The sequence below is a fragment of the Microcaecilia unicolor genome, chromosome 9 (assembly GCF_901765095.1).
Source record: "Microcaecilia unicolor chromosome 9, aMicUni1.1, whole genome shotgun sequence".
Taxonomy (NCBI): Eukaryota; Metazoa; Chordata; class Amphibia; order Gymnophiona; family Siphonopidae; genus Microcaecilia; species Microcaecilia unicolor.
This window is the reverse complement of record NC_044039.1, coordinates 145,600,122-145,627,861: the sequence shown is the minus strand read 5'-3', so window position 1 is coordinate 145,627,861 and position 27,740 is coordinate 145,600,122. Positions and strand designations below refer to the sequence as shown.

The window sequence follows — 27,740 nt, the reverse complement described above, 5'->3', positions numbered from 1 at the left end:
TGTGGCCAGGGCGTATCTTAAGCTTACTTATCAGGTAGTGGATTCTTTGGTGGCCTACCTAGCGGACAGTCTGTATGATCTGCTTTGAGCCTCTGCTAGGCAGGTTGCGTTAGTGGTGTCCTCTCGTCATTCGTTGTGGCTCCTGTACTGGGCAGTGGATATGGCCTCCAAGTCCACCTTGACTAAGCTTCCCTTTAGGGGCAGGCTCTTGTTTGGAGAGGATCTGGAACGTTCAGTAAAGAATCTTGGAGAACCTTAGTCCCATTGTTTGCCTGATGATCGGCCTAAGCCATCTTCTCGCTCTTCCCAGGCTCGTTCCTGATTCTGGGATGCTAGACATTACAGGCCAGGTTGTCCTTCGGCCTCTTCCAGATCCGGATTCAGCAGCTCCAGCCTTCCTTTCATTTTGACAGGAAGGCAGGTGGGCAGCCCTCCCGTGCGTTGAACGCTGCTCATGCTTCTGAATGAAGGTATCCCAGGTCCCTCCTTGGGAGTTCGGATAGGAGATCGCTTGTCCGAGTTTTATGTGGAGTGGTCTTGGATTACCACAGACCAGTGGGTCCTGGAGATCATTCGAGAGGGCTATAAGCTGGAGTTTTCCTCTCGCAGATTTTTTTTTCCTGAGTCCCCGTGCTGCATGTCTCAGAAGAGGCAATTCGTTTGTGAATCCTTGCAGGGCCTCTTCTGGCTCGGAGTGGTGGTTCCAGTGCCTCCTATGGAGGAAGGCTGCGCCGGGTATTCCATCTTTTTCGTGGTTCCCAAGAAGGAGGAGTGCGCCTACTGGCTCATTATGGATCTCAAGCATGTCAATAAGACCGTTCCTGTATCTCATTTCAGGATAGAGACACTGCTATCCATTATTGCCTCGTTCCAGCTTGGGGAGTTCCTCGCCGCTCTGGATCTCAAGGAGGCTTTCTTTCATATTCTCATTTGTCTTCCTCATCAGCATTTTCTTCACTTTTCACTCTTGGAGCTTCACTTCCAGTTCAGGGCCTTGTTGTTCACTCTCTCCATGGCTCCCCAAAACATTTCCAAGGTGATGTTGGTGGTGGCCGCAATGCTTTGACATTGGAGCATCAGGGTGCATCCCTATCTTGTTGATTGGCTGATTAGAGCTTCCTCCTTCTAGACCAGTGAAGAGGCCACACTGGAGGTGGTGTCTCTCTTTCAGTCTCTTCGCTGGGTGATCAACCTCTCCAAGAGCCGGCTTGTGCCTTCTCAGCCCCTGGACTACCTCGGGCTTCATTTCAATACTCTCAGCAGCAGGGTGCTTCTTCCCCTCCAGGATTCTGAAGCTGCAGTTGGAGATCTGTCACCTGCTGTCTCTTCCTTGTCCCTGGGCCTGGGATTTCTTACAGGTTCTGGGATCCATGGCGGCAACGCTGGATGTGGTGCCCTGGGCCTGGGCACTTATGCGGCCTCTTCAGTCCTCCCTTCTCTCTTGCTTGTCTTATGTTCACCAGTCTTGCGAGGTCTGTCTCCCCTGGACACGTCGCGGTAAAGCAATTATGTGCTGGTGGCTCCAGTCTGCCAATCTGCAGAAGGTGTTGTCATTGTCAATGCCAACCTGGTTGGTGATCACAACGAGTGCCAACCTATTGGGCTGGGATGCACACTGTCTCAGTCGCAGGGCCCAGGGGAAGTGGTCTCCAGCGGAGGCTGTCTGGCTTATCAACTGGCTAGCATTGTAGGCGATCCGGTTGGCCTTTGCCCCTCTGTGTTAATTTCGGCTGGTCTGAGTTCTTTATGACAATGCAACATCAGTGTCGTATGTGAATCGCCAGGGGGGCACCTGGACTGGCTGTGGAGGCTCATCTACTGCTGTCTTGGGTGGAAAGCCATCTCCAGTCTCTCTCCACGGCTCATATTACGGGGGCTTAGAATGTACAAGTGGATTATCTTAGCAGGATGACCTTGGATCCGGGGGAGTGGGAGCTGTACGACCGGGCGTTTTTCCTCATAGCCTCAACTTGGGGGGTACCTTCATGGATTTGATGGTGACGGAAGTGAATGCCAAAGTTCCACACTTCAGTCGCAGATGGGATCCCGTTTCCTTGGGGTTGGATGCTCTTCTTCAGCCCTGGCTGCGGGACAAGCTGCTTTGTGTTCCCACCGTGGCCGCTGATCAGTTGGGTCCTCCGACACATTGCTCTTTATCCAGGCCGGGTGAACCTGGTGGTGCTGGACTGGCCCCAGAAGCCGTGGTATGCAGATCTGGAGCGTCTCCTTGTGAATGAGCTTTCTTCCTTCCCTTGGAGGCCAGTCTGCTTCAACAGGGCCCTGTACCATTAGAGGATCCATCCCACTTTGGTCTTACAGCCTGGCTATTGAGTAGGCAAAGTTAAGACGTAAGGGTTACCTGGAGGATGTGATTACCACCCTCCTGCAAGCTAGGAAGCACTCTACTTCATTGGCCTATGCTCGAATATGGAGGGAGTTGAGGCATGGTGCCGGGAGGGCGATTTCACAATTTCAGGCTTCTATTGCTCAGCTATTCTCTTTTCTGTAGTCTGGTTTCAAGAAGGGGCTGGCCTTGAACTCTCTGAAGGTTCAGGTGGCAGTGCTGGCTTGTTATAGGGGCTGGGTGGGCAATTATTCCTTGCCTGTTCACCCGGATGTGTTCTGTTTTCATCGAGGAATCTGTTGCTTAAAACAGCCTCTCTGGGCTGTCTGCCCTCCTTGGAATCTTGACCTGGTTCTGAATCCTCTACAGAGGGCTCCCCCCGGTTAAGGACCTTACCCATAAGGCGGTTTTCTTGGTAGCCATTACTTTGGCTGGGTGAGTGTCTGAGTTTCAGGCTTTGTCTTGTCTGGATCCTTTCCAGCTCTTTACAGAAGGGGTGTTTCTGTTCATAGGGTGCCTTCCTTCCAACTGGAGGTGATTTCATCCTTTCATCTGAATCAGACTGTTCTGCTGCCTTCGTTTCATTGGGAGGACTATGGTTTTGAGTTCCCTTAGCTTTGTCTTTTGGTTGTTTGTCGTGTCCTTCTCTGGTATTTGGAAGTGACAATGACTTCAGGCATTCTGACCATCTTTGTCCTCTTCGCTGGTCCACAGAGGGGTCGTGTCCTCCGGTATTTGGAAGTGACATCGACTTCAGGCATTCTGACCATCTTTGTCCTCTTCGCCAGTCCACAGAGGGGTCTGGTGCCTCCAAGGCTAACTCATCCATGTACCTGTTGTCAGGCAAGTTGCTTCCTCCAGCATTTCGGGTCCACTGGGGGGGGGGGGGGGTGTCCCTTGCCAAATCTCGAGCCATTCCCTTGGAGGAAATCTGTTGGTTTTGCCATGCTCTTCTGCATCCACCTTTTCTAAGCATTACAGGCTGGATGCTGCCTCCTGTGGTGTGTTCTCCGCATGGAGCTGTCGGTCCTGCCCTACTTGAGGACTGCTTTGGTACATCCCACAAGTCCTGGACTGATCTGTTCTACGCTAAGGAAGGAGAAATTTGTCCTTTGTTTGCTAATTTTCTTTCCTTTTAATAGTCGCAGATCAATCCAAGAGCCCTCCCTCAGCAGTTGCTTTCCTTGATTATCTTAGGTGAAGATTGCTGTTTGTTTTTCTGGGGCTGCGACAGCAGTGGTTCTCGTATTGGGCATTTTACCCTTCAGTGTCCTGTTTCCAGATGAAGGAGACCTCTCTCTTTCTCTTGTTGGCTTGGCTTTGGTGTTTCTGCTTTGCTATTGGCATACTGAGGGATTTCACTGAATGCTGGCTTAGAGGGCACTGAATTTCACTGCCCCTATCTCCACCTGCTGGCACACGGGCTCAACCAACAAGTCCTGGATTTTTAGTCTGTGACTACTTAAAGGAAAGAAAATTAACAGGTAAGGACTAATTTCTCCTTCTTAGCTTTGACATAGTTAATCCTGAAGAGCAGAAGGCAGCACCAGCCCCATAGAAAGGGAGTGAATTGAGCTCTGCTGGCAGTGGGGCAGTACCTAATTGTCTGGACTGATCTGGCAGGACTTGAGGAAAGGAAATTAACAGGTAAATTTAAATATTAGCACTTTTTGGCATAATGGTTCAGTCAGCATTGTTGGAATTCAGTGTTTTGATTTAATAGAAAAGTTTCTTTGAAAATATGTATTAACTGAGAATTAAAGTCTATGAGCAACTTAACATTTTGGATTTGCCATTTTTAGGATTCTGAAGGCAGCATGGTCACCTCCTGTTCCTCAGGCACAAATGAATTAAATAGTAACCAGGAGGAGGCAACTACCATTGTCCATATCACTAAAAGACGTAACAGAACAGTTGAAACAAAGGCAAGCCCTATACTAGACCAGAAAAGCAACACAGAGATGATTGACATTCCACTCCTAGTGGAGAAATGGGTAAGAGAGCTAGTTTTTAGCCTTGGATGAATATGTTCATAAAAGCAGTTAATAAATCCCTATAAATAGATGTAAACGTTTTATTTATGAAAATTCGTCAGTTGATTTTGTATCAAGATTTTTTTTTTGTTTTAGAGGGTAAAGAATGGGATAACTCTGTTTCTTTACAGAGCAAAATGGTACATTGCTAAGTCGTTTTTAACACTGCTGAAGACATGTCCATCAAACCTATAGACATTCCATTGGTGATGTTGGCAACCATCTCCCAATTGGTAGCAATATGTCTCCCTTCCCCCATCTCCAATGATGAACCTGGTCGTCCTCCACAGACCAAACTTAGATATCAATGCTGAGACCATTCTGGAGGAGCCTTAAGGCCTGTGTTCTGATGGCCCACTCCCCCCTCTCCAAAGGGTCTGCCCGAGTGTAGACGACTGGTACAAAGGACAGGCGTGTGAAACTCTTCTCCAACTGTACCATGACTATGTTATAGCACTGTACAGGTAAATGTAAAGGCTTAGGCCTCGTGTACGTGACTGTCCTGACTACTATGTTTGACTTCAAGTACTTCCCCCTCCCTCCCCACTCCCCCTATCACCTTATAATGAAATGGTCCAATCCCCCCCCCCCCCGCCTTATCCCTCTCCCTGCTCCCAACTTCAACATAATCCTCACAACAAATAGAAGATAAAGAGAGAAGGTAAAAAAAAAACCAAAAAAGGGAAGAAGCGGCAACCAGGAGATGGAGGCTACAGACGATTTAGAATGAAACTGCGAGCTTTTGGTGCCAGGGATTGTATGTATGGCTCCCAGATTCCCAAAAATCTCTGCCGTCTCTTGGGGGATGATCCCACCCCTCTCCGTTCCAACAACAACAATTCATGCAAGCTATTCCTCCAGTGCCAATAATCCGGATGTTCTGTTTTTACCCAAGCATTTAAAATTAGTTTCTTACCCACCATGCTTGCTTTCCGTATGGAGCAAAATAGTACATATGCTGAGAACAATACCTGGCAGTGACTGCTGGGCTTTCTGGAGTCTGTACCTGATTATACCTTTCTAACCTGAGGCTGGAGCTTACTTTATTCCAAAATGGATGGGAATATGGGGAGGGAGAGCATCCCTTCTCTGAAGAGCCACATAATTTATCCCAGTTACATTCAGAGATGTTGGGTGTGAGAGAGAGAGAGGAAGATGAGCCAAATTTGCATCCTTTGAACAGTTCTATTAAATTTTTTAACCAACAGAGAACTTAAAAAAAAAAAAAAAGGGAGATTTCAGCGTGCTTGCTTTCTGCCTGAATTCTGCCTTGTTCAGAGAGCCAGAGTGCTCCTGCTCGGCTCTCTGCTGGGAGGTCCCACTGCATCGGAGGTCGGTGGCTAGGGTAAGCGCTGGCTCCTCTATTCTTCTCTCCCTAGGCGGTCTGATTTGGGGGTTTCGGTGGAGACAGTAGAATGTTGTTCCCGATATGGGAAATGGCGTTTGGCAGCCAGTTTGTGCAGCGCCGAGTGCGCTGGGTCTGAAGGGGGGGAGTCAGATGGTTCCCTGTTCTGATGGCGTTCTTTTCCCTGCTGAGCTGTGTGGTGCATGCACCATTTTTTTTCTGGCGCCACTGAGGCGGTTCCTGCCTCAGTTTGCACGCTGCTTCCTCTGTTGAGGTAGCAGGAGGAGGGGGGGGGAGTCTGGGATGACTGCAGCGATGACAGGTTCAGGAGAGTTTTTTCCTCCTCAGTTTGTCGTTCTTAAACGGGCCCTCTGGGGGCCCTGGTGGGGATCGGGGTCTGCCAGCCTCAAAAGGAGGTGGATGGTCTCATTGTCTGAGGAGGGGTCTTTGGTCCCCGTCACGACTGCTCTGTCTCTGGTGGCTCCTTCTGAGGGGTCTTGGAGTCTGGCAGGCCTGGAAGGTATGAAAGGAGGTGAGCTTCTCTGTGAAGAGACAGATGACCCCTCGGCGGTACTGCTTTTTCACAAGGAGGAACTGCTGTCCCTTATTTTTCAAGCCTTGGAGGCTTTGAATATTGCGGACCCAGAGGTCGCCATGTCTGCAGCGGTTAATCCTAAGATGGCTAGTACCTGGCGGCCGTCAAGAGCGTTCCTGGTTTGAGACCATCGAGGAACACATTTCCACGCAGTGGGTGGATCTGGATGGCGGCCTTAAGGTGGCCAAGATCATGGCGTGTCTTTATCCAGTGGGTGCTGATCGGATGGAGCAGGTTTTTTTTCTCCCCAGGGTGGACACCCTGGTGATAGCGGTCACCAAGAAAATGACTCTACCAGTAGAGGGTAGAGTAGCATTGAAGGACATGCAGGACCGACGTCCTGGAGGCTTCTTTGAAGCACTCCTTTGAGGTAGCTGCTCTGGCTCTTCAGGTCTCTGTTTGTAGCTCTTATGCAGCTAGGGCTTGTCTTAGCTGGCTCCCTTTGTTTATGGAGACTGACCAAGAGACCGATCCGTCTGGGGCTCCTGGGCTCTCTCAGATGGATATGGGCCTCGCCTATTTGCCGGATGCCTTGTATGATTTGGTCCGGGCTTTGGCCAAGCTGATGCATTGGCGGTTTCTTTTTGTCGGCTCTTGTGGCTCCGTCATTGGTCGGCGGACATGGCTTCCAAGCTGCGCCTGATCAAATTGCCCTTTTGGGGTAAATTGCTGTTTGTGGAGTACCTGGAGAAGATTGTGACGGACTTGGGGTGGGGGGGGGGGGGGGACTCCAAGTCACAGCATCTCCCCGAGGATAAACTCAAGCTCGGTCTGCGGCAAGGGTCTTCGAGGTCTTGGTATCATGAGGTGCGCCGGTACTGTCCGGGTCGGTCTTTGGGAGCTTTTCAGCACCCTCATTTTCAGCAGTGCTCTTTCTTTCGGAATGACAAACAGGCATCAGAAGCACCTGCCTACCAAGGAGCTGCACCTCAATCCTCCTAATGATGGGGCGCCAGCTCACTGTGGTGGAGCAGATAGGGGGTTGGCTGACCCTTTTCTACCAGGCGTGGGTCAAGTTCACTTTGGACCAGTGGGTTCTGGATGTTGTACAGGAGGATTACAAGCTTGAATTTGACTCTCCCGTCGCAGACTTTTTTCTGGAATCCCGATGTGCTACATGCTCCAAATGGGCGGCGGTGCTGACCACTTTGCAAGATCTACTGCAGTTGGGTGCCATCATTTCCGTGCCCCCCTCGAGGTTCACATGGGTCACTAGTCCATCTATTTCGTAGTTCCCAAGAAGGGGGGATGCCTTTCGGCTCATTCTCAATCTCAGAAGGGTAAAACAGTTTCTGAAGGTTTGGCATTTCTGCATGGAGACCTTGCAATCCATCATTGTGGCAGTCCAGCCTGGCGAGTTCCTGATGTCTCTTGATCATACTTGCATATACCGATTTGGCAGCCTCACCAGAGATTACTATGTTCTCCGAGGACAAGCAGGCTTCTATATTCGCACAAGTGGGTGACACCGATCCGCTTCGCCCGGTCTGGTATTTTGGCAAAGCTAAAAAGAGAACTTTGTGGAGCGCGAGCCACGCACCACTTCACATGTGCGAGTGCCTTCCCACTAGAGAGTTGCATGGGGACAGAAATTCAACCCGTCCCCGCAAGAATTTAACCTGTCCCCACCCAGTCCCACAAGAATTTAATGGTACATTAAAAAAAAAATTCCTGTCTGCACACTCTCTCTCTGGGTTCAAGCCGCAGCACTGCAGGCAAGGAAGGAACGGAAGTTGGAACACTCTGGTGCGCACATGTAAGACTTCTCTGATTCACTGGCACTGTGTGCTACGAGATCGCCAAATGCACACGCCAGTAGGTCAGGTGACATCTGATGCTTGTGCCTATGTCAGAGCTGAGGTCTGCGCATCAGCCCAGGAGCAGAGAGGTTTAATAGTAACATAGTAAATGACAGCAGGTAAAAATTGGAATGGTCCATCCAGTCAGCCCAATAGATATGATCATTATCAATCCATGATTAAATCAACAACGAATGTGATATTATATACTTGATTATGGTCTTTCTGTGGTGTTTCAGGGACATAGACCATAGAAGTCTGCCTGGCCCTATCCTTATGTTCCAACTGCTGTAGTGGCCCTCGATGCCCACTCCAGCCTATTTATCTTCTCATTTGCTGGACACAGACCATAGAAGTCTGTCCAGCACTGTACTCATGTTCCAGCCACTAAAATTGCTGTCTAAGCCCTTTCCAGCCCATCTTAAATCAGATTCCATATATGAGACACACACCATACAGGTCTTCAGGTATCGGCCCTAGTTCATCACAGCCAGAGTTGCCATTTAAGTGTCACTCGACATATCCACACACATGCAGCCATTTAAGTTTAGCTTTTTTTTATAACTTCCATTTTCTAATTAGAGATCCTCTATGTTTATCTCATGCCTTTTTGAATTTCATCACCATGTGTATCTCTACCACCTCCTTACTGGAGACTTTCCGCATGTGTGCTGTTAAAGCAAGAAGAAGGAGGAGGAGACAGAGCTCAAAGAACATGGTACTCGGTAGGTGAGAGGCTGGCACAAGTGCAGCATACACTTCCACGGGAACCCAGCAGGAACTGCTTCCGTCCCCACGGGAACCCAGCAGGAACTGCTTCCGTCCCCATTCCCATGCAAGTCTCTATTTTCCACCTGTCGCACGAACGCGGCCGCCTCAGTTCTCTTTTTTTTCTGCGTGAGAAGAAAGTGCTGTTTTTGTCTTCTCACACATTTGGTCTGACAGCTTTCTTTTTTTGTGCCTTCTGGCTGTTTTTTTGTTGATTTTTATTTTTGGTTCTTCTTGTAAGAATCGTTTTTCCACCCTTCCTTTATTTTCTTAGTACGTTTTGCCCGGTTTTAAGTTTTCTTAATTTTTCATCGTCATTGGGCTGGTTTTAGGTCCTGACTTTGGCTGCGTTCTTTTTTTGGGTTTTTCATTGTGCCTTGCCCATTTTTTCAGGCACCATCAAGTTGTTTGATTTAGCCGCTGAAGGTTTCCCGTCCATGTCCACAAAGATTCCCAGTGACTTCAAGCGCTCTACAGGTGCAATCGGACTATATCGGGGAAGGACACCCATTCTTGGTGTCTGCAGTGTCTTGGGCCCGTCCATAGCCCTGCTCATTGTGTTCTCTGTCTTCATATGAAGAAGAGGACCCTGCTTTCCCAAGAAGCTTAATGAGAGATTTTTGGAACCAATTCCCGGTTCCTTGACGTTGGCATCGAGGTTGGAGGTGTCGACTTTGACGTCAAGTATCGGGAGAGTCAGAAAGCATGGCTGCATAGAGACCCTTAGGCACTGGGAGCAGTGAGGCATTGAGTGGGTCTCCACATGTCTCAAGGCCTCCTGCTGTGCAGGGCCCCTGGGACCATCCATCATCGGACCCGACCTCAAGGTGACATGAGGATTCAACATCATCCTCGTTGGTACTGAGGAGCCTTTGTGATATGCTTCGGGCGAAGGCCAAGAAGCAGCATCAGTCACCCTCGACACATGGTGCCGGGAGCTCTGGGGCGTCGAAGGAGGTGCCAATGCACCGGTCTCCAAGCAGCTGAGGTTCTGCTCCCGTGTGGACCTCAGTGGTTCTGCAACCTGCGTCTCAACCAGCACCCCAGCTTTTCCCGGTGTCGGCTCTCAATGAGCGCATCCAGGCTTTGCTTCCAGAGCTGCTGGATGGCCTCATGCAGTGGTGTGCATCGGTATCTAGGGTGCTTGTGCCTGTCATACCTCCCATTGTGGCCCCACCTGGCCCTCAGTCTGCCACCCAAGCCGGCACCCCCTCAATGTCGGTGGAGGATGCTTCACAGGAGTCGAGGTGGGAACTGACTTTTTTCAATGCCGCTCTCGAGGGCACGGTTCCTTGGCACTGAGGCAGGTTTGGTGTCTGCAATAGGAAGATACTGTCCAGCACCGAGGGAGAGCGCTTATTGGATTCAGAGGAGGATCCCAGATGCTTCTCAGATGAGTCTTTTTTTTTTTTTTTTTTTTAATTTTTTATTGCGAACAAGCAGAGATTTCCAATATAAACATATAGCAATTGTAAACAGTAATACTAACATGAAAGTAGCTATAGGATACAGTACACATATTATTCACTCCATAAGTATTATGTCTAGCCACCCCCAATTATCCCATCAAGGTACAACGTTATGCTCTGGGCTCGTACTTGTAATTTTTCAGTTTTATTTCCCCCCCCCCCCCCCCCATTCCCAGCCATCCCACTGTACCCGTTTCCTTTATACCTCCCCCCCCCCCCCCCCCCCCCGGTCCAGAATTGCTCATTCAAAAAGACCTTTTAGCACCCATCGCAGAAATTCCAACGGAGGCACTATTTATAGGACGAGTTGGAATACATTCCAAGCAACGCTTCCATATACCATTATACTCCTTAGTTGTCCTATTTCCCAGGTTAGCTGTTCTTCGAATCTCCCAGTCAGCCATCTGATGCAGATGTCCATACCATTGGTGAATGGGCAGCGATAAATGGCTTATCCATTGCTGCAATATGACCTTCCTAGCCAACAACAGCGCCAGTAATATATAATGACACTTACTACTATTCAGCCCTTGCTCCTGCAGTTCCACATCCGATCCCATCAGCATAATTCCTTATGTCCACTCTTAAGAGCTCTGCAGCACCTTTTCCAACAACGCCACCACTTTAGGCCAATACCCTTCAAGTTTGACACACTCCAGGAAATGATGCACTAAGGACCCCCTGCTTATATTACATTTGTTACACATATCTGTATCCCACAAACCCATTGCCTTCCCTTTACATCTGGTGATATACGCATTATGCAATATTCTATACTGAATCTCATGTAAACCCACGTTTGGTGTGACCCGGAAGGCCTGTTCATAGCATCTAGACAATTCTTGTTCAGATACTGCCCTCCCCAAACGTGTACTCTATTCCTCCTGCTGCATATCAAAATACCGGGAAGGCCTGCGCTCTCTCCCCTCCTTGTACCAAAGGGACAGCGAGTTCTGTGCACTAGGTGTTTGCATAAACCATTGATCTAAAGCTGTAAAAGAGGCATAAGCGCCACTTTTTCTCCTTTGGGTGTCCAAATAGTGTCGCAGTTGCAAGTATGAATAAAAATATTTTGGGGGGAGATTCCATGCTTTTTGACATTCAGAGAAGGTGGGGCGTCCACCGTTCCCCAATTCAACCACTTGCCCAATATATCTGCAGCCCCCACTGAACCAACCCTCAAAAGGAGACTCTGGCTGACTCGCTCTGAACTCAGGATTACGCAAAATTTCCACAAAAGGGGATGTGCCCCGTGCCCCTCCTATTCCTCCACCAATCCCAAGCCTTTTTTAATGGCCGGATTAATGCAGAAATTGTAGCTTTTCTACCCCTGCAATGCAGGGTGTTAAAGATCGAGATCCGCTATCCCAAGTCCCTACAGGTGCAAATTTGGCTTGTCCCGTATGAATCTCATGAACCCATCTCATAAGTGCTGCTACATTGTACAGATGTAAGTCTGGCAGACCTACTCCCCCTTTGTTACGATCTCGTGTCAGCTTATTGTAACCTATTCTTGCTCTTCGGGCTTCCCATATAAAGGAAGTTATAACACTTCTATATGTTGCTTCATCCTTCTGCAAAACCCACAACGGCATCATCTGTAGTGAGTATAAGATTTTTGGCAAAAGTACCATTTTTGTCAGTGCCACACGTCCTAGGAATGATGTGGGTAAGACCCGCCACCTAGTGTAAAAAACCTTAATATTATCCAGCTTCTCAAGTACATTTTTAGTATACATTATATGGGCATCTAAGTGCAAGTGAATCCCCAGGTATTTCAGGGCCCCCCGCGCCCATGCAAAAGGAAAATCAGGCTGCTGCCTGCACCTACAATTAGCTGACAATGCCATGGCTTCAGATTTGTCAAAATTAATTCGGAGCCCCGAGAAACTACCGAAATTTTGTATCAGCTGCACTAACACAGTGGCCCCCTTAGTTGCTTGTTCCAGAAAGATCAGCATATCATCAGCGAATAGATTTATTTTATATTCTTGTACTCCCACTGTAATGCCCTGCAATTCCCTTGATTGCCTGATTTTACATACTAATAGCTCCAGTGCTAAGACGAAAAGCATAGGGGATAGTGGGCACCCCTGCCTCGTACCCCGCTCCAACTTGAATTTTTCAGTAAGGCTTCCATTAATTAAAATTTGTGCTGTTGGTGATTTGTACAAAGCCCTAGTGCCCCTCAAAAACTCCCCATAAATGCCAAATTGGGGCATGACCCAAAACAGATAGTCCCACAATACTTTGTCAAACGCTTTTTCAGCATCTAGACAAGTGATTATGGCATCCCCATCTTTCCCTTTTGTCTCCTGCATAGCCTTCAGTACTCGTAAGATATTTGTCGAGGTGTACCTCCCAGGGACAAAACCTGTCTGGTCCCCCTGCACCAAAAGTGGTAGCAACTTTCCCAGCCTCGTTGCCATAATACTAGCAAAAATTTTCACATCTTGATTGAGCAGTGATATAGGTCAGTATGAACCCAGCTGTTCTTCATTTCTCCAAGGTTTCGGTAAAACTACTATGGTAGCATGTGTCAGCTGGCCCGTATGCTGCCCCAGCCCGCAAAGGGCTTGACAAAGTTCAACAAAGGGACCCACCATCTGAACTCCCAGTATTTTATAGAATTCACCTCCCAGTCCATCCGGCCCCGGAGCTTTTGCTAGTTTTAGCTTCTTAATAGCTCGTTGTATTTCAGAGCCCTCGAATGGAGCGTTTAAAGATTCTAACTGCTGAGACAATTTTGGCAGATTCAAATCTTGAAAAAACCTTTCACGCTCTCCCATGTCACTTTGTCCCGCATCATACAGGGACTTATAAAAATCCACAAATGCCTTTTGAATATCTTCCCCTTTATTAAGTGTATTACCTGACTTGTCTTTAATACTAGTAATTATCTTTTTTGCAGATCTACTCTTTACCATTGCGGCTAATAATTTACCCGTTTTGTTGCCCCATCTATATAAATTATATTTGTAAAGCTGCACATCCAGGCTTGCCCTCTGATTAAGCACCTCATTGATTTGCTTTTTGAGCTGCCAAAAGTTTTCTCTACTGCTGGACGTACCAGCCCTGACCAATTCCGCTCTCACCACCTGAATCTTCCCTAGCAAATTGATGAGCTCTCCATCCCTTTCTTTCCTTTTGTGGCTAGAGTACGCTATTATCCTACCTCGCATTACTGCTTTACTGGCCTCCCAAAAGATCACAGTGTCCACCTCAGATGCTTTATTGGTCTGCAAGAACTCCTGCCATTCTCTTATGAGATATGCCAGAAAATTTGGGTCCTGGTATAATGCAGGATTCATTCTCCAACTAGCTGCCTGACTCTGTCTTTGGCATCCACCCCAATCAACCCATACCATGCTATGGTCTGATACTACCCCGGCCTCTATTCCTGCCGCCCAACATTGTGATAGCGATGTAGCTGGTAGCAGCACATAGTCCAGACATGCCTGCACTTTGTGTACCTTAGAATAAAAAGTATACTCGTGTTCATCGGGGTGCAGCACCCTCCAAGCATCTAAAACACCCAGCTCCTTCATCAAAAAAATTAATTCCCCTGCCACTCACTTCTTTATGCCTAGGTTTTGGGGGGCTGCAGTCTATAAACGGATCAGCGGTAATGTTAAAATCACCCCCACTACCAATTTATATTCGTTCATTAGTGCAAGTGCAGCCAGTACTTCAGAAAAGAATTTGTGGGAGTACACGTTTGGGGCATAGATTGAACACAAGGCCATTTTAACACCCTGAATCGTCCCCGCCCAAATCACATATCTCCCCTCCGAGTCTTGAATAACCTTATGCTTAGTACATGCCAAGGATCTGCTAACCAGAATAGCCACTCCCCGTTTTCTACTATTATAAGAGGCAGTTGCCAATTCCCCAACCCATCCTTTTTTTAATTTCATATGTTCTGATTGAGAAAGGTGCGTCTCCTGCAGGAGCAATATATCCACTTTCAAGCGTCTGCTATAACTCAATATTTTCGTATGCTGAACGGGCAAGTGTATCCCATCTACATTTAAAATAGCTATCTGAACATTACTCATCCTCTATCCTACAGTTGAGATATACTTTCCAAACAATTTCCTGGTAAGCCCTTCTGGAGGTGACCTCCCAGCTCAGCTCTCCCCCCCCCCCATACTTTATATGCTGTTCTTGCTGTGACGGCCTTTTCATCTACAACCAAATCCCGGACATACTGGACCCCCCTACCCGCCCCTCTTCTATGTCTCCCCTGCCCCCTCCCCCCTCCTTTTCCCCCCTCTTCCCCCCTCCCTCTCCCCCAATAATGAGAGAAACCCCCGATTCAAGTAGCTCCCGCAGCCACACCACCATTCTCCTCCTTACTTCCTCTGTCCAGTCCCCCTCCCTTCCCTATTCACTTCGTATCCCCCCTCCCCTTGTAGTCCACTTTACTCCTCCAATCTCCTCATACTGCATTCAGTCCACATTCTAAAGGTTCTCAACCTCTTTTTGGGTCACTTACATCCGCTGCCCCTTACAATGCAAATTTTCCTGCATCAGATACAAAAAGGAAAAGGGGGAAGAAAACAAGAGAAAAAGAAAACTAAAAAGCAGAACATTATAACATGTTAACCGTAAACAGTAGCTAGTCACCACTCAGGTTGTTAGATGGCAATCACTAAAGTAGTGCTGTGCTTTTCCCTCAACTCTCGCCACCTGTCATAGGCCAGCACCACTCGTCTTGAAGCCTCGCGGACTTTTCCAGCTCACAAGTCATCCTTCTCCGTCCAGTCTGCCAGATCGTCTCTCAGCTATTCCGGTCTGTGTGTATTTGTATAACAAAAGCCCTGGTTCCATTTGGGATCGGAGACTGAGGCCCCGCTCTCCAGTTTTAATCACAAACAGCTAGCAGCCTGGGCAAAGAAGCCCGGACATTTTAACCTGGTCCACCAACCCCCCTTGAAAAGAAACAAACTTCACCATTTAACAGACCCAGATTCCTGATTGCTTATTAGACATGTTCATTGTTAGATCTTGCTCGCAAATGTCTTGAGATCCTGGGAATCAGTAAAATACAAGGTCTTATTGTCATGCACTACCCGTACTTTCGCCGGGTACATCATTGTAAATCTAATCCCCTTATCAAACAGGATCTTGCAGAACTGGCCCATGTGGCGCCTCTGTTCAGATACTCTAGCTGAGTAATCTTGAAAAAGGAGAATCTGCGTGCCACGGTACTCCAAGGTCCTGTTAGCTCTGTAAGCCTGCATTATTTGCTCTTTATGTCCATAATCTAAGATTCTTATTAGCACTGGTCTAGATCGCTGAGCTGTTTCTCGGTGGGCTCCCACTGTATGGATGCGCTCCACCCGAATGGTGTCCTGTATCTGCTCCAGCTTCAACTGTGCAAGGAGCCATTTTAAAACAGTGTCTCTCAGCTCCTTCTCCGGCACCGACTCTGGTAATCCGATCATTCTGATGTTGTTACGTCGACTCCTGTTCTCCAGATCATCCGTAAGTAGTGCCAACTGCTTCGTGTGTGTTTCCAGCAATCCAACCCGATTCTCCAGTGATTCAGCCTTGTCCTTTTGTCTGCTGATTCTCTCTTCTGCTCCCTGTATGTGAGCTGCCTGCCTCTCTAGTTTCTCATTAATTGAGTCCACCGACGCCTGCAATTTCGCCATGCGGTCGTCTAACACTGCTGTAAGCTGTTTTGTCAACTCTTGTACAGCCTCTGCTTGCAGGGTGATCACCGCATTGCTGGGTGCTGCCGCCATTTTGGGGCTCCCGGGTTGAATGCGTTCTTGAGTCGGCCGCGGAGTCTTTGCTGGCATACCCCGCAACGCTATGTTAAAGCTGCTTCTAGTGCCTCCGTCAGAGCCTCACTGCTTACGGTACGTAAACCCATAAATTTTAGCACTCAGGGGTGTGGGGAAGTCGAAGATTTTGCCCATAATATTGCAGTAGGAACGGAGCTGGACTATGAGCATCCTTTCAGCCTGCTGGCATCACGTGACCCCCCTCAGATGAGTCTTAAGGGATCCCCTCTGAAAGGAGATGGTTTCTGCCGGAGAGCCTTTCATTTCCATTTTTTGTAAAGGAAATGGCTGATCCCATTCCATTTCCTTTGGAAGTGGAGGATGATCCCAGGGACAAGATGCTGGAGTCCTGGACTACACATGTCCTCCTAAGGAGGCTGTGACTGCCCCTCTCCACAAGGTACTCAAGGAAGTCCTCGTCAGGAACTGGGAGACCCCTCTATTGGTCCCTGTTGTGCCCAAGAATATTGATACCCAGTATTGGATCCATTGTGAACCTGGTTTTGTTAGGCCTCAGTTAATTCACAATTCCACGATGGTGGAGTCTGCTCTCAAAAAAGCCGAGAGTACTAGGGACTATGCCTCGGTGCCCCCAGCCAGAGAAGCTAGAACCCTGGATTCTTTTGGGAGGAAGATGTACCATGCTTCAGTGCTCATCTCCCGCATACAATCCTACCAGATTTTCACAAGCATCTACTTGCGAAACTCGGTGAGACACCTGTCAGATTTCGTGGATGCGCTCACTCCAGAACATGCCAAGCCTTTTCACCAGTTGGTGAAGCAGCAGAAGTCATGTCAACAGTTCTTGGCCAGAGGCAATGATGATACTTTTGATGTGGCATCCAGGATCTCTGCTGAAATTATAGCAATGCGCAGATTCTCATGGCATCATGGCATTCTGTTCAGCAGTGGTTGTCGGATGCTCCTTGCCAAGGGATAACCTTTTTTGAGAGAAGGTTGAGGAGGTCGCTGATCAAATCAAGAAACACACTGATGCAATCTCTTTCCCACCGGGTGCCTTCTGCATCCACCTCCTCAGCTAGGAGGACTTTTGGCAGGCACAGGAGCTGTTCCTACTACTATCCTATGTGTAGGTACAATCCTGCGGCTCGCCAGCCTACTCAGGCTCAACTCCAGCACACTTTTTCACGTCAACAGCATGTTCCTAACATTCCTGCTGCTCCCCAGGCAAAGCAAGGGACAGGCTTATGACTGGCTCCAGCAGAACATACCTGCAGTAAAAGTATCTGTCCCGGACGAGTTGCCCGTCAGGGGGAGGCTACATTTTTTTCACCAAACGTGGCCTCTTATAGCCTCCGACCAGTGGGTTCTTCATAGTCCGTCTTGGATATGCCCTCAATTGGCATCTTAAACCTCCAAATTGCCCACCTCGTTCATTCATCTCTCTGCAGAGGAACTCTCCGCCCTTCTGAAGGCCCATGCGGTCAAACCCGTTCCACAAGGGAAAGAAGGGATTCCATTCCAGTTACTTCCTTGTGCAGAAGAAAACAGGGGAGATATGTCCCATCCTAGACCTAAGGGCCCTGAACAAATTCCTGGTCCTAGAAAAGTTCAGGATGGTTTCCCTGGGCACCCTTCTCCCAGTGATTCAGAAAAATGATTGGCTATGCTCTCTGGACTTAAAGGATGCATATACTTGCATTCTGATATTTCCAGCCCACCAGTGCATATACTCACATCCCGATACTTCCAGCCCAAGTATCTTCGATTTTTGCCTGGGAACACATCGCTTTCAGTACCGCGTGTTTTTTGGCCTTTCGTCAGCTCCCAGGGTCTTCACCAAGTGTCTAGCGGTAATTGCAGCATTGTTACGCAGACTGGGATTCCATGTGTTCCCGTATTTTGACGATTGACTGTCGAACAGCATCTTGGAGGAGGGTGCTCGGGAGTCCATGCGGATGACTGTTTGGGTGCTTGAGCTACTAGGGTTCATTTTAAACTACTCCAAGTCCCATTTCTATCCTGTCCAGCAATTGGAGTTTATAGGAGTTCTGCTCGACACATGGAAGACGAGAGTGGACAATGTTGTCTCGCTCACGTCCAAGGTTTGTGCCTCTCAGCAGGTTACGGCTCGGCAGATGTTGAAATTATTGGGCCCTTTGGCTTCCACAGTGTACGTTACACGCATGACACATGTCTTCACATGAGATCAGCTCAATGGATTCTAGCTTCTCAGTGGTATCGAGCCACAGGAAGTCTTGAAGATGTCTGTACGCTTTTTTCAGTGGTGGACCATTAGATGCATTTTGACTCTGTGAGTTCCATTTCAAATTCCTCAGCCACAAAAAGTGCTGACGGATGTATCTGTCCTGTGATGGTGAGCTCATGTAGATTGGCTTCACACTCAAGGAGCTTGGTCCTCTGAGGAAATGAATATTCAGATGAATCTTCTGGAGCTTTGAGCAGTCTGGAACATTCTAAAGGCTTCAGAGATTGGCTATCTCACCAAATTATTCTCATCCAAACAGACAATCAGGTTGCAATGTATTAGACCAACAAGCAGGGGAGCACCGGATCACACCCTCTGTGTCAGGAGGCTGTCTGGATGTGGCATTGGGCTCACCAGCATGGCATGTTCTTCGAGCCACTTATCTGGCGGGAAAAGAACAATACCCTAGCTGACAGACTGAGCTGGATAATGCAGCCACAAGAGTGTTTTCTCAATATGGGCATAGCCTGCAAGATCTTCTGAGCGTGGGGTACCTCTTCGGATCTTTTTTCCACTCAGATCAACCACAAGGTCCCTCGGTTCTATTCCAGATTTCAGGCCCATGACAGACTAGCGTTAGATGCCTTCCTCCTCGATTGGGCGACAGGTCTTCTCTATGTGTATCCTCCCATACCTCTATTGGGGAAAACTTTGCTGAAGCTCAAGCAATACTGTGGAACCATGATTCTGATTGAGCCATACTGACCACAGCAGATATGGTTTTCTCTACTTCTGGAGTTATCCTCCGAAGAACTGTGAAGATTGGAATGTTTTCCAACCCTCATCACGCAGAATGAGGGATCTCTCTTACATTCCAACCGCCAGTCTCTGGCTCTCACAGCTTGGATGTTGAGAGCCTAGAATTTGCTTCCTTGGGTCTTGTGGAGGGTTTTTCTGGGGTCTTGCTGGCTTTCAGGAAAGATTCCACTAAGAGGTGTTACTGTTTTAAATGGAGGAGATTTGCCATCTAGTGTGAGAGCAAGGCGCAAGATCCCCTTGCTTGTTCTACACAGACCCTCCTTGAATACCTTCTACACTTGTCAGAGTCTGATCTCAAGCCCAACTCCATAAGGGTTCACCTTAGTGCAATTAGTGCTTATCATCAACGTTCAGAAGGTAAGCCCATATCTGGATAGCCTCTAGTTGTTCACTTCATGAGAGGTTTGATTTTTGTCATAACTCCCTGTCAAATCTCCACCAGTGTCATGAGATCTCAACGTCATTCTCACCTAGCTGATGAAAGCTCCTTTTGAGCCACTGAATTCCGTGAATGGTCATTTTCTTGGTGGCTTTTACTTCAGCTCGTAGGGTCAGTGAGCTTCAGGCCTTAGTGGTGGATGCATCTTATACTAAGTTTCATCACAACAGAGTAGTCCTCCGCACTCACCCTAAGTTTCTTCTGAAAGTGGTGTCTGAGTTCCATCTGAAGTAGTCGATTGTCTTGCCAACATTTTTTTCCCTGACCTCATGCCCATTGTGGCGAAAGCAGCTTGCACACCTTGGATTGCAAGACAGCATTGGCCTACTACATGGAGCAGACAAGGCCCCACAGACAGTCCGCCCAGCTTTTTGTTTCTTTTGTTCCCAACAGAATGGGGAGGGGGGTTGCCATCGGGAAACACACCATTTCTATTTAGCTGGCTGATTTCATTTCCTTCATTTATTCCCAGGCTGGGCTGGCCTTGGAGGGTCATGTCAGAGCTATGGCCATGTCGGTAGCCCAATTAAGGTCAGCCTCCATTTTTAGAAATTTGCAGGGCTGCGATGTAGTCTTCAGTCCACACATTCACAGAATCTGTTGGGGGTCTAGAATACAACTCCACCCTCCTAGGCCCATTTTATTCTTTTCCAGGCTGCACTCTCATTCAGATTGTATACAGTTTCAGGTTAATCAAACATATAAATTGCGAGTGTCCGTACTCACCCGCAAATGCGCAGTAGAGACTTTCCCTCTCTGTCCCGCCCCCACGTCAGTACGTGATGACAGGGGCGGGACAGAGAGGGAAACTCCGCGAAGGGGAGGGAGGGAACCGCAGAGGTCGCTACCGCTCCCCCCCCCCCCAACCGGAGTCACCGCTGCCGCCCCCCCTCCACCCGGCCTGGGCTCTCTCTTCGCAATTCAACTTACAGCGCCGAAAACACAGCAGGCAGATCAGCTGAGCTGCCATCGGCCTTCCTTCCCTGCCTCTGTCCCGCCCTTGCCGACGTTACGTCACACAAGGGCGGGACACAGGCAGAGAAGGAAGGCCGACAGCAGCTCAGCTGATCTGCCTGCTGCGGTTTCGGTGCTGTAAGTTGAATCGCTAAGAGAGGGCCCTGGGGGGGGGGGGGGGAACGGTAGCGGCGACCTCGGGGGGGGGGGGGTGGCGGCGACCTGTTGAGGAGGGTAGCTGGAAATCTCGCCCGTTTTAACGGGCATAATGGCTAGTCTGTGTTATATACTCTCCGTTGCGAGGCCCAATTGACCAGTGTTTGTTGTTTTTGGTGAGCCTGGATGGTAGGGATTCCCCACTGGTGAGAATATATAAGTCTGCTTGTCCTCGGAGAAAGTGAAAATACTTATCTGTAGTAGGTATTCTCCTAGGGCAGCAGGCTTTATTCTCACAGTCCCTTCCACCTCCCCTTGGAGTTGTCTCCTTTGTTATTTTTACTTTGTTTTTTGCTATAGTATTAAACTGAGAAGACCGCGTTCTTGAGATGGGCAGAAAATCATGCGCGGTGCAGTGCGTCTCTTGCTCCACAAAGCTCTCATTTAGCTTTGGTAAATTCTGGACCGTACAGCTTGGATTGTCGTCATCCACTTGTAAGAATATAAAGCTTGCTGTCCTCGGAGAATACCTGCTACATGTAAGTATCTTCCCTAAATAACTCCCAACAAGTTAAACAATTAAAAGTTGCATCCAAGAGAGGTAACTGAGCTCCAAAGTGTTGTCTAGTAAGACTACCCTTGCACCGTGTAGCTCTTTGCCATCGGGGACGAGACAATTGTTCTAGTAAGGCCTTGGCCCTAGGCGCCGTTCCCGTTGAAGTAGCTGGTAACTGATCAACCTTGGGAAGAATACAGCGAGCCTCTTCCAACGTGTATACTAAAGGAGACATTGCTTAGGAACTGGATGAAACCTTTATCTAATCCCACCATTCCGAAGAAAGCGGAGTCCCAGTATAGGATCCACAGCGACCCGAAGTTGATGAGGGCTCAGTTACCACATGACTCTGTGGTGGTGGATTTTGCTCTCAAGAGAGCCAAGAGTTCTAGAGATACTGCCTTGGCGCCCCCGGGGCGTGAGTCTCGAACACTGGACTCTTTTTTTTGGGAGGAAGGCCTATCATTCCTCCATGCTTGTGGCCAAGATCCAGTCTTACCAGCTCTATACGAGCACCCATATGCTGAATAATGTGAGGCAACTGGCGGACCTGGTTGACAAGCTTCCACCGGAGCAGTCCAGGTCATTTCAGGAGGTGGTCAGGCAGCTGAAGGCGTGTCGCAAATTCCTGTCCAGGGATATTTATGACATTTTGGATGTTGCAGCCAGATCCGCTTCCAAGGTATAGTGATGCGCAGACTCTCATGGCTGCGTGCCTCTGACCTGGACAACCGGACCCAGCAGCGGCTAACGGATTTCCCTTGCCGGAGGGATAATATCTTTGATGAGAAAGTTGATCAGTTGGGTTGAACAGCTGCACCAGCGGGAAACCGCCCTTGACAAGCTCTCCCACCGGGCGCCTTCAGCATCTACCTTATCAGGTAGACGTTTTTTCAGGGGAAAGAAGACTGCTACTTACGCTTATAACAGGCGTAGGTACAATCCTCCTTCCCGTCAGCCTTCCCAGGCTCAGCCCCAGCGCGCCCGTTCGCGTCAACAGCGTGCAACCAAGCAGGCCCCTGCAGCTCCCCAGCAAAAGCAAGGGGTGGGCTTTTGACTGGATCCGGAGGAGCATAGCCACCTTAAACGTGCCCGTGCTGAACGATCTGCCGGTCGGGGGGGGGGGGGGGGGAGGTTAAAATTTTTTCACCAAAGGTGGCCTCTCGTAACGTCCGACCAGTGGGTTCTGCAAATAGTTCGGTGCAGGTACTCCCTCAATTTGATCTCCAACCTGCCAAATTGTCCACTGGGGGCTCAATCCTTCAGCTCCCAGCACAGGCAGGTACTTGCAGAGGAACTCTCCGCCCTTCTCAGTGCCAATGCGATCGAGCCCGTTCCACCAGGGCAGGAAGGGCTGGGATTCTATTCCAGGTACTTCCTTGTGCAAAAGTAAACAGGGGGGGGATGCGTCCCATCCTAGACCTAAGGGGCCTGAACAAATATCTGGTCCGAGAAAAGTTCAGGATGCTTTCCCAGGGCACCCTTCTTCCCCTTATTCAGAAAAATGATTGGCTATGCTCCCTGGATTTAAAGGATGCTTATACCCACATCCCGATACTACCAGCTCACAGGCAGTATATTTGATTCCATATGTGAACACAGCATTTTCAGTATTGTGTGCTACCCTTTGGGCTCGCCTCTGCGCCACGGGTGTTTACAAAATGCTTGGGTAGTGGTTGCGGCGTCTCTACGCAAACTGGGAGTGCATGTGTTCCCTTATATTGACGATTTGCTGGTGAAGAGCACCTCGGGGGCAGGAGCACTACAGTCCATGCAGATGACTATTCAACTTCTGGAGCTACTGGGGTTTGTGATAAATTACCCAAAGTCCCATCTCTGCCCAGTTCAGACACTCAAATTCATAGGAGCTCTGCTGAATTCACAGACTGCTCATGCCTATCTACCCGAGGAGAGGGCGGAGAATCTTCTGTCTCTCGCCTCTCGGGCCAGAGCGTCTCAGCAGCTCACAGCTCGGCAGATGTTGAGACTCCTGGGCCATATGGCCGCCACAGTCCATGTGACTCCCATGGCTCGTCTTCACATGAGATCTGCTCAGTGGACCCTAGCTTCCCAGTAGTATCAGGCTGCGGGGAATCTAGAGGATGCAATCCAGCTGTCCACCAGTTTTTGCAATTCTCTCCACTGGTGGACGATTCGGTCCAATTTGACCTTGGGACGCCCTTTCCAAATTCCTCAGCCGCAAAAGGTGCTGATGACGGATGCATTTCTCCTGGGGTGGGTAGCCCATATGGATGGGCTTCACACTCAAGGACTGTGGTCCCTCCAGGAATCAGGTCTGCAAATCAACCTTCTGGAGTTGAGAGCGGTCTGGAATGCTCTAAGGGCTTTCAGAGATCGGCTGTCCTTTCAAGTCATTCAAATTCGGACAGACAATCAGGTTGCAATGTACTACATCAACAAGCAGGGGGGCATCGGTTCTTGCCCCCTGTGTCAGGAGGCTGTCAGGATGTGGCGTTGGGCTCGCTGGCACAACATGCTTCTCCAAGCCACGTACCTGGCAGGCGTAAACAACAGTCTGGCCGACAGGTTGAGCAGAATTATGCAGCCGCACGAGTCAATTCGAGTGTGGTACGCAAGATCTTCCGAGAGTGGGGCACCCCCTCGGTGGATCTTTTTGCCACTCAAGCCAATCACAAGCTGCCTCAGTTCTGTTCCAGACTTCAGACCCACGACAGACTAGCGTTGGACGCCTTCCTCCTGCATTGGAGGAACGGCCTTCTGTACGCGTATCCTCCCATACCTTTGGTGGGTAAGACTTTGCTGAAACTCAAGCAAGACCGCGGCACCATGATTCTGATCATGCCCTGGAAACAATCTACTCTTCCTGGTCTTTGGATGATTCTGCGCAAGTGTCACGCTGGTCAGGAATAGTGAGCCCCTTGGGCCACTGCCGAGGAGCAGCAGCGGCAGGTGAATCACCCAAATAGGAGGCAAGGCAGAACAGACTGGTACCACCAGAACTGGAACAGCCGGACTGAAGCTGCTGGACTGGAACAGAAGCAATAAGCAGTAAGCAGGAGAATAGTTCACAAGCCAAGCAGAGTCTTACTGGCAGGCAGCAAAGCAGAAGGGAAACCAGGAACCAAACAGAGTCTATAGGCTGGCGGCAATCAGTAGTAAACCAGGAATTAAGCAGGGACTTGGGCAGGCAGCAAACAGGAGAATAAGCCAGGAATCAAGCAGGGTCAAAGGCAGACAGCAATCAGTAGAATAATCCAGGAAAACAAGCAGGGTCAAGCTGACAAAGCTTTCGGGGCAGGAACCGCAACAGACCAACAGGGACAGGAACACAAGGCAAAGTAGAAAGTTTCCAGGTGGTTAATAAAGGCAACATACAAGGGAGGTTACCAGGTAAGGGTGCTGCTTAGTTCAAAAAATCCCAAGATAGTCTGGAAGGCTGGAAAATCCGGACCGGACCGGCATGACTTCTGGAACATGGGAAACAGCAAACAGACAGTCCATCGCAGCCACCAGGTCTAACCACCAGAGCATGAAACATGGGCAGAATCGTGACAGCAAGTTAGACTAGATCCACCTGTTGTCTAAATTAACTGCTAAATTAATGTACCATCAGATCTGGGACCCATATGTACAATGGACCTTACACCCTGACCCTTTCTTGCTTAATCATTTTTTTTTTTTTTGGGGGGGGGGGGGGAGGTTCTCTTTTTCTCTCTTTCTTTGGAGGGGTGAGGGATGGGTTATAGGAGGATGTATGTAAGCTATAAGTTAGCTTTTGCTAAGGTTATTTCCTGGATGTTTGATTTATAGATGACTAGTAAAGAAGGCCCGTTTCTGAGACCAATGAAACGGGCGCTAGCAAGGTTTTCATTGTAGTGTGTATGTTTGTGAGAGAGTGACTGAGAGAGAGAGACAGAGTGAATGTGCGAGTGTGTGTGTGACATAGAGTGAGGCTGTGTGTGTGAGAGAGTGCAGCAGCACCCCCCTCCATCTCCTTGCCTCCTTCCACCTCCCCTGTGTCTGCTTTCCCCTCCTTCCTTCCTATCCCTCTGTTCCTTTTTCTTCCTTCCCCTCCCCCCTCCGAGCTGGGACTTGTGGAGGCTTCAGTACAGCGTTGGTGAAAATTAAGATCGGGGAAAAAACGGTTCGAGTAGACCCATAAAACGTACACATAATCACATTTTTCAGAATGTCCCAGACACAGTCATAAGTCACTGTCAGACATGGATATGCAGGGCCGTTTCCCTCAGCCCCTGCGTCTTTCACACAGTGGTAAGTGTTTCCTCGTCCTTTCTAGGGGTGGAAAGAGAGAAAGGAAGGAATCCCCAAAAGCAACAGAACTCACCCAGCACGGGTCGCAGGCACACAGCAGAACCGTGTACCAGCGGCGCACTCTGTAAACACGGAACTGATCGGCCTTGACGTCATGCGGAGGAGGGTAGAGAGCGAAGAGTGACAGCACACTGGGTGGGGTTATGCCCAACGCATGCGGCGAAAGGTAGTTCCATATCATCATGCTGATCAATCCATAGACTAGTGGGTTGTGTCCATCTACAAGCAGGTGGAGATAGAGAGCAAACTTTGCCTCCCTATATATGGTCATGTGCTGCCGGAAACTCCTCAGTATGTTCTCTATCTCAGCAGGTGGTGGTCACACACAGCAGCAGCTCTGGCTAGGCCTCCAAGCCTAATTTTTAGGTTTTGTTGAGTGCCTGGGGTTGAGGGCTCTTCTTGAGCAAGTGCAAACCTGGTGGCGCCAGGTCCCTCCTTTTCTCCCCCCTCCCGCTGGCTCTGTTTAAAAAAAAAAAAAAAAAAAAAAAAAAAAAAATTTTGAACGTCCTTAAAGGCGTTTATTTCGACGTTTATTTAAACGTTTATTGCAGCTTCTCACTGGGACACCAGGTCGTTACAGCTCGGAGCGGACAGCAGGTAATTTTTACCTTTTATAGCGGGCAGGGGGTTCCCCGATTGGTCTCCACGTGGCCTATGGCGTCGGAGGGCGAGGGCGCAAAGAGTCGCTCCCCGGATCGCGTGTGCGCTTCCAGAGGGGATGCGGGGGTCTTAAAGTCTGATTCGCCCTTGTTGGGTGACAGTTTCGTGACAGATGAGTGTCCCGGTCCTTCCTCCGGTGTGGCGGTTTTTTCCCGCCATAAACGCCCATCCCCCGCGGCTCGCCTCCGCCATATTGGCCGGCCACGCGGCTCGGACGGCTTCTTCTGGGGCCGCCCTTGAGGTGGGAGACATTGATGCCATGAACGCCCTTAATTTGGGCGACGGGACAAAAGCGGCTAAAGTTAAGCGCCGTTCTTCCCGCGCGGCTCCTTCGTGGAGTGTCGCGCCGGACGCCATCTTGGATGCGCAGCATGTCTCTCCCCCGCTCTTGCGAGCGCCGGTTGAGGGTGCGTCTAGGGCTGTAGCCCAGGCTGCGGAAGTGCACAGTATGCGGGGTTTCTCCCCCGAGTTTGTTTTGCTGCTGCATCAGGCCTTCCTTATGCAAAACGCTGCCCCTGCTCCCTCGTCTGGTAAAGAGGTTGAGGCCCCCGGAGGTAAACGCCCTCGGGTTGATTCCCAGGCCTTGGAGGACTTTGTCTCCTCCGATGTAGATGAGGGCAGCGTATCGGAGTTCTCCCAACGGTCCTTTGCGGATTCCTTGGAGGAGACGGATCCCCGCTCGGATGGAGCGGATGACCCCTCTGCAGCGCGGCTCTTTAGCTCAGAGGATTTGCCCAACCTGTTAATGCAGGCCATGGGCATTTTGAAGATTTCCTCTCTGGAGGACGTCTCTCCCTCAGCCCCTGTTGGCTCTGCCATTATGCTGGGGACGAAGCGCCCGCCTAGAACCTTCCACGTGCATGATGCCATGCACACCTTAATTGCGGCTCAGTGGGATGTCCCGGAAGCGAGCCTTAAAGTGGTTAGGGCTATGTCCCGCCTCTATCCTTTGCCTGAAAGTGAACGTGAGGCCTATCTGTGGCCTACCGTGGTTTCTTTAATCACTGCGGTGACTAAGAAAACGGCGTTGCTGGTGGAAGGTGGCACGGCCCTATAGGACGCCCAAGACGGAAGATTGGAGGCGGCCTTAAGGTCGTCCTTTGAGGCGGCTGCTTTAAGTTTGCAGGCCTCAGTTTGCGGCTCCTATGTGGCCAGGGCGTGCCTGACTATGGTGCAGCGGGCTTCCCCCTCGGATCATTCCTTGAGGGCTGATTGGCCGGCCCTGGTATCGGGCTTAGCCTATTTGGCAGACTTGCTGTATGATGTCTTGAGGGCCTCAGCTAAAGGCATGGCTCAGACAATCTCTGCGCGGCGGTGGCTTTGGCTGAAGCATAGGTCTGCTGACCACGCCTCTAAATCCCGCCTGGCTATATTGCCTTTTAAAGGCAAGCTGCTCTTTGGGGTCAAGCTGGACAAAATCGTGACCGATCTCGGCACGTCTAAGGGCAAAAGGTTACCAGAGGTCAGGGCTCGGGCTAGTGCTCGCCCCGGTACCTCCAGAGGACGGTTTCAGGAAGCCCGTCG

The 27,740-nt window shown here is 49.5% G+C and overlaps 1 protein-coding gene across 1 annotated transcript in view; it reads left to right on the top strand.

The window, feature by feature from the left end:
• The window catches only part of NUSAP1 (nucleolar and spindle associated protein 1), a 268,127-nt gene that overhangs the window by 25,488 nt on the left and 214,899 nt on the right, over positions 1-27,740 (top strand). Inside the window, 1 exon segment of the mRNA XM_030214927.1 lies at positions 4,147-4,338. Coding sequence (XP_030070787.1) covers positions 4,147-4,338 — 192 coding nt within the window.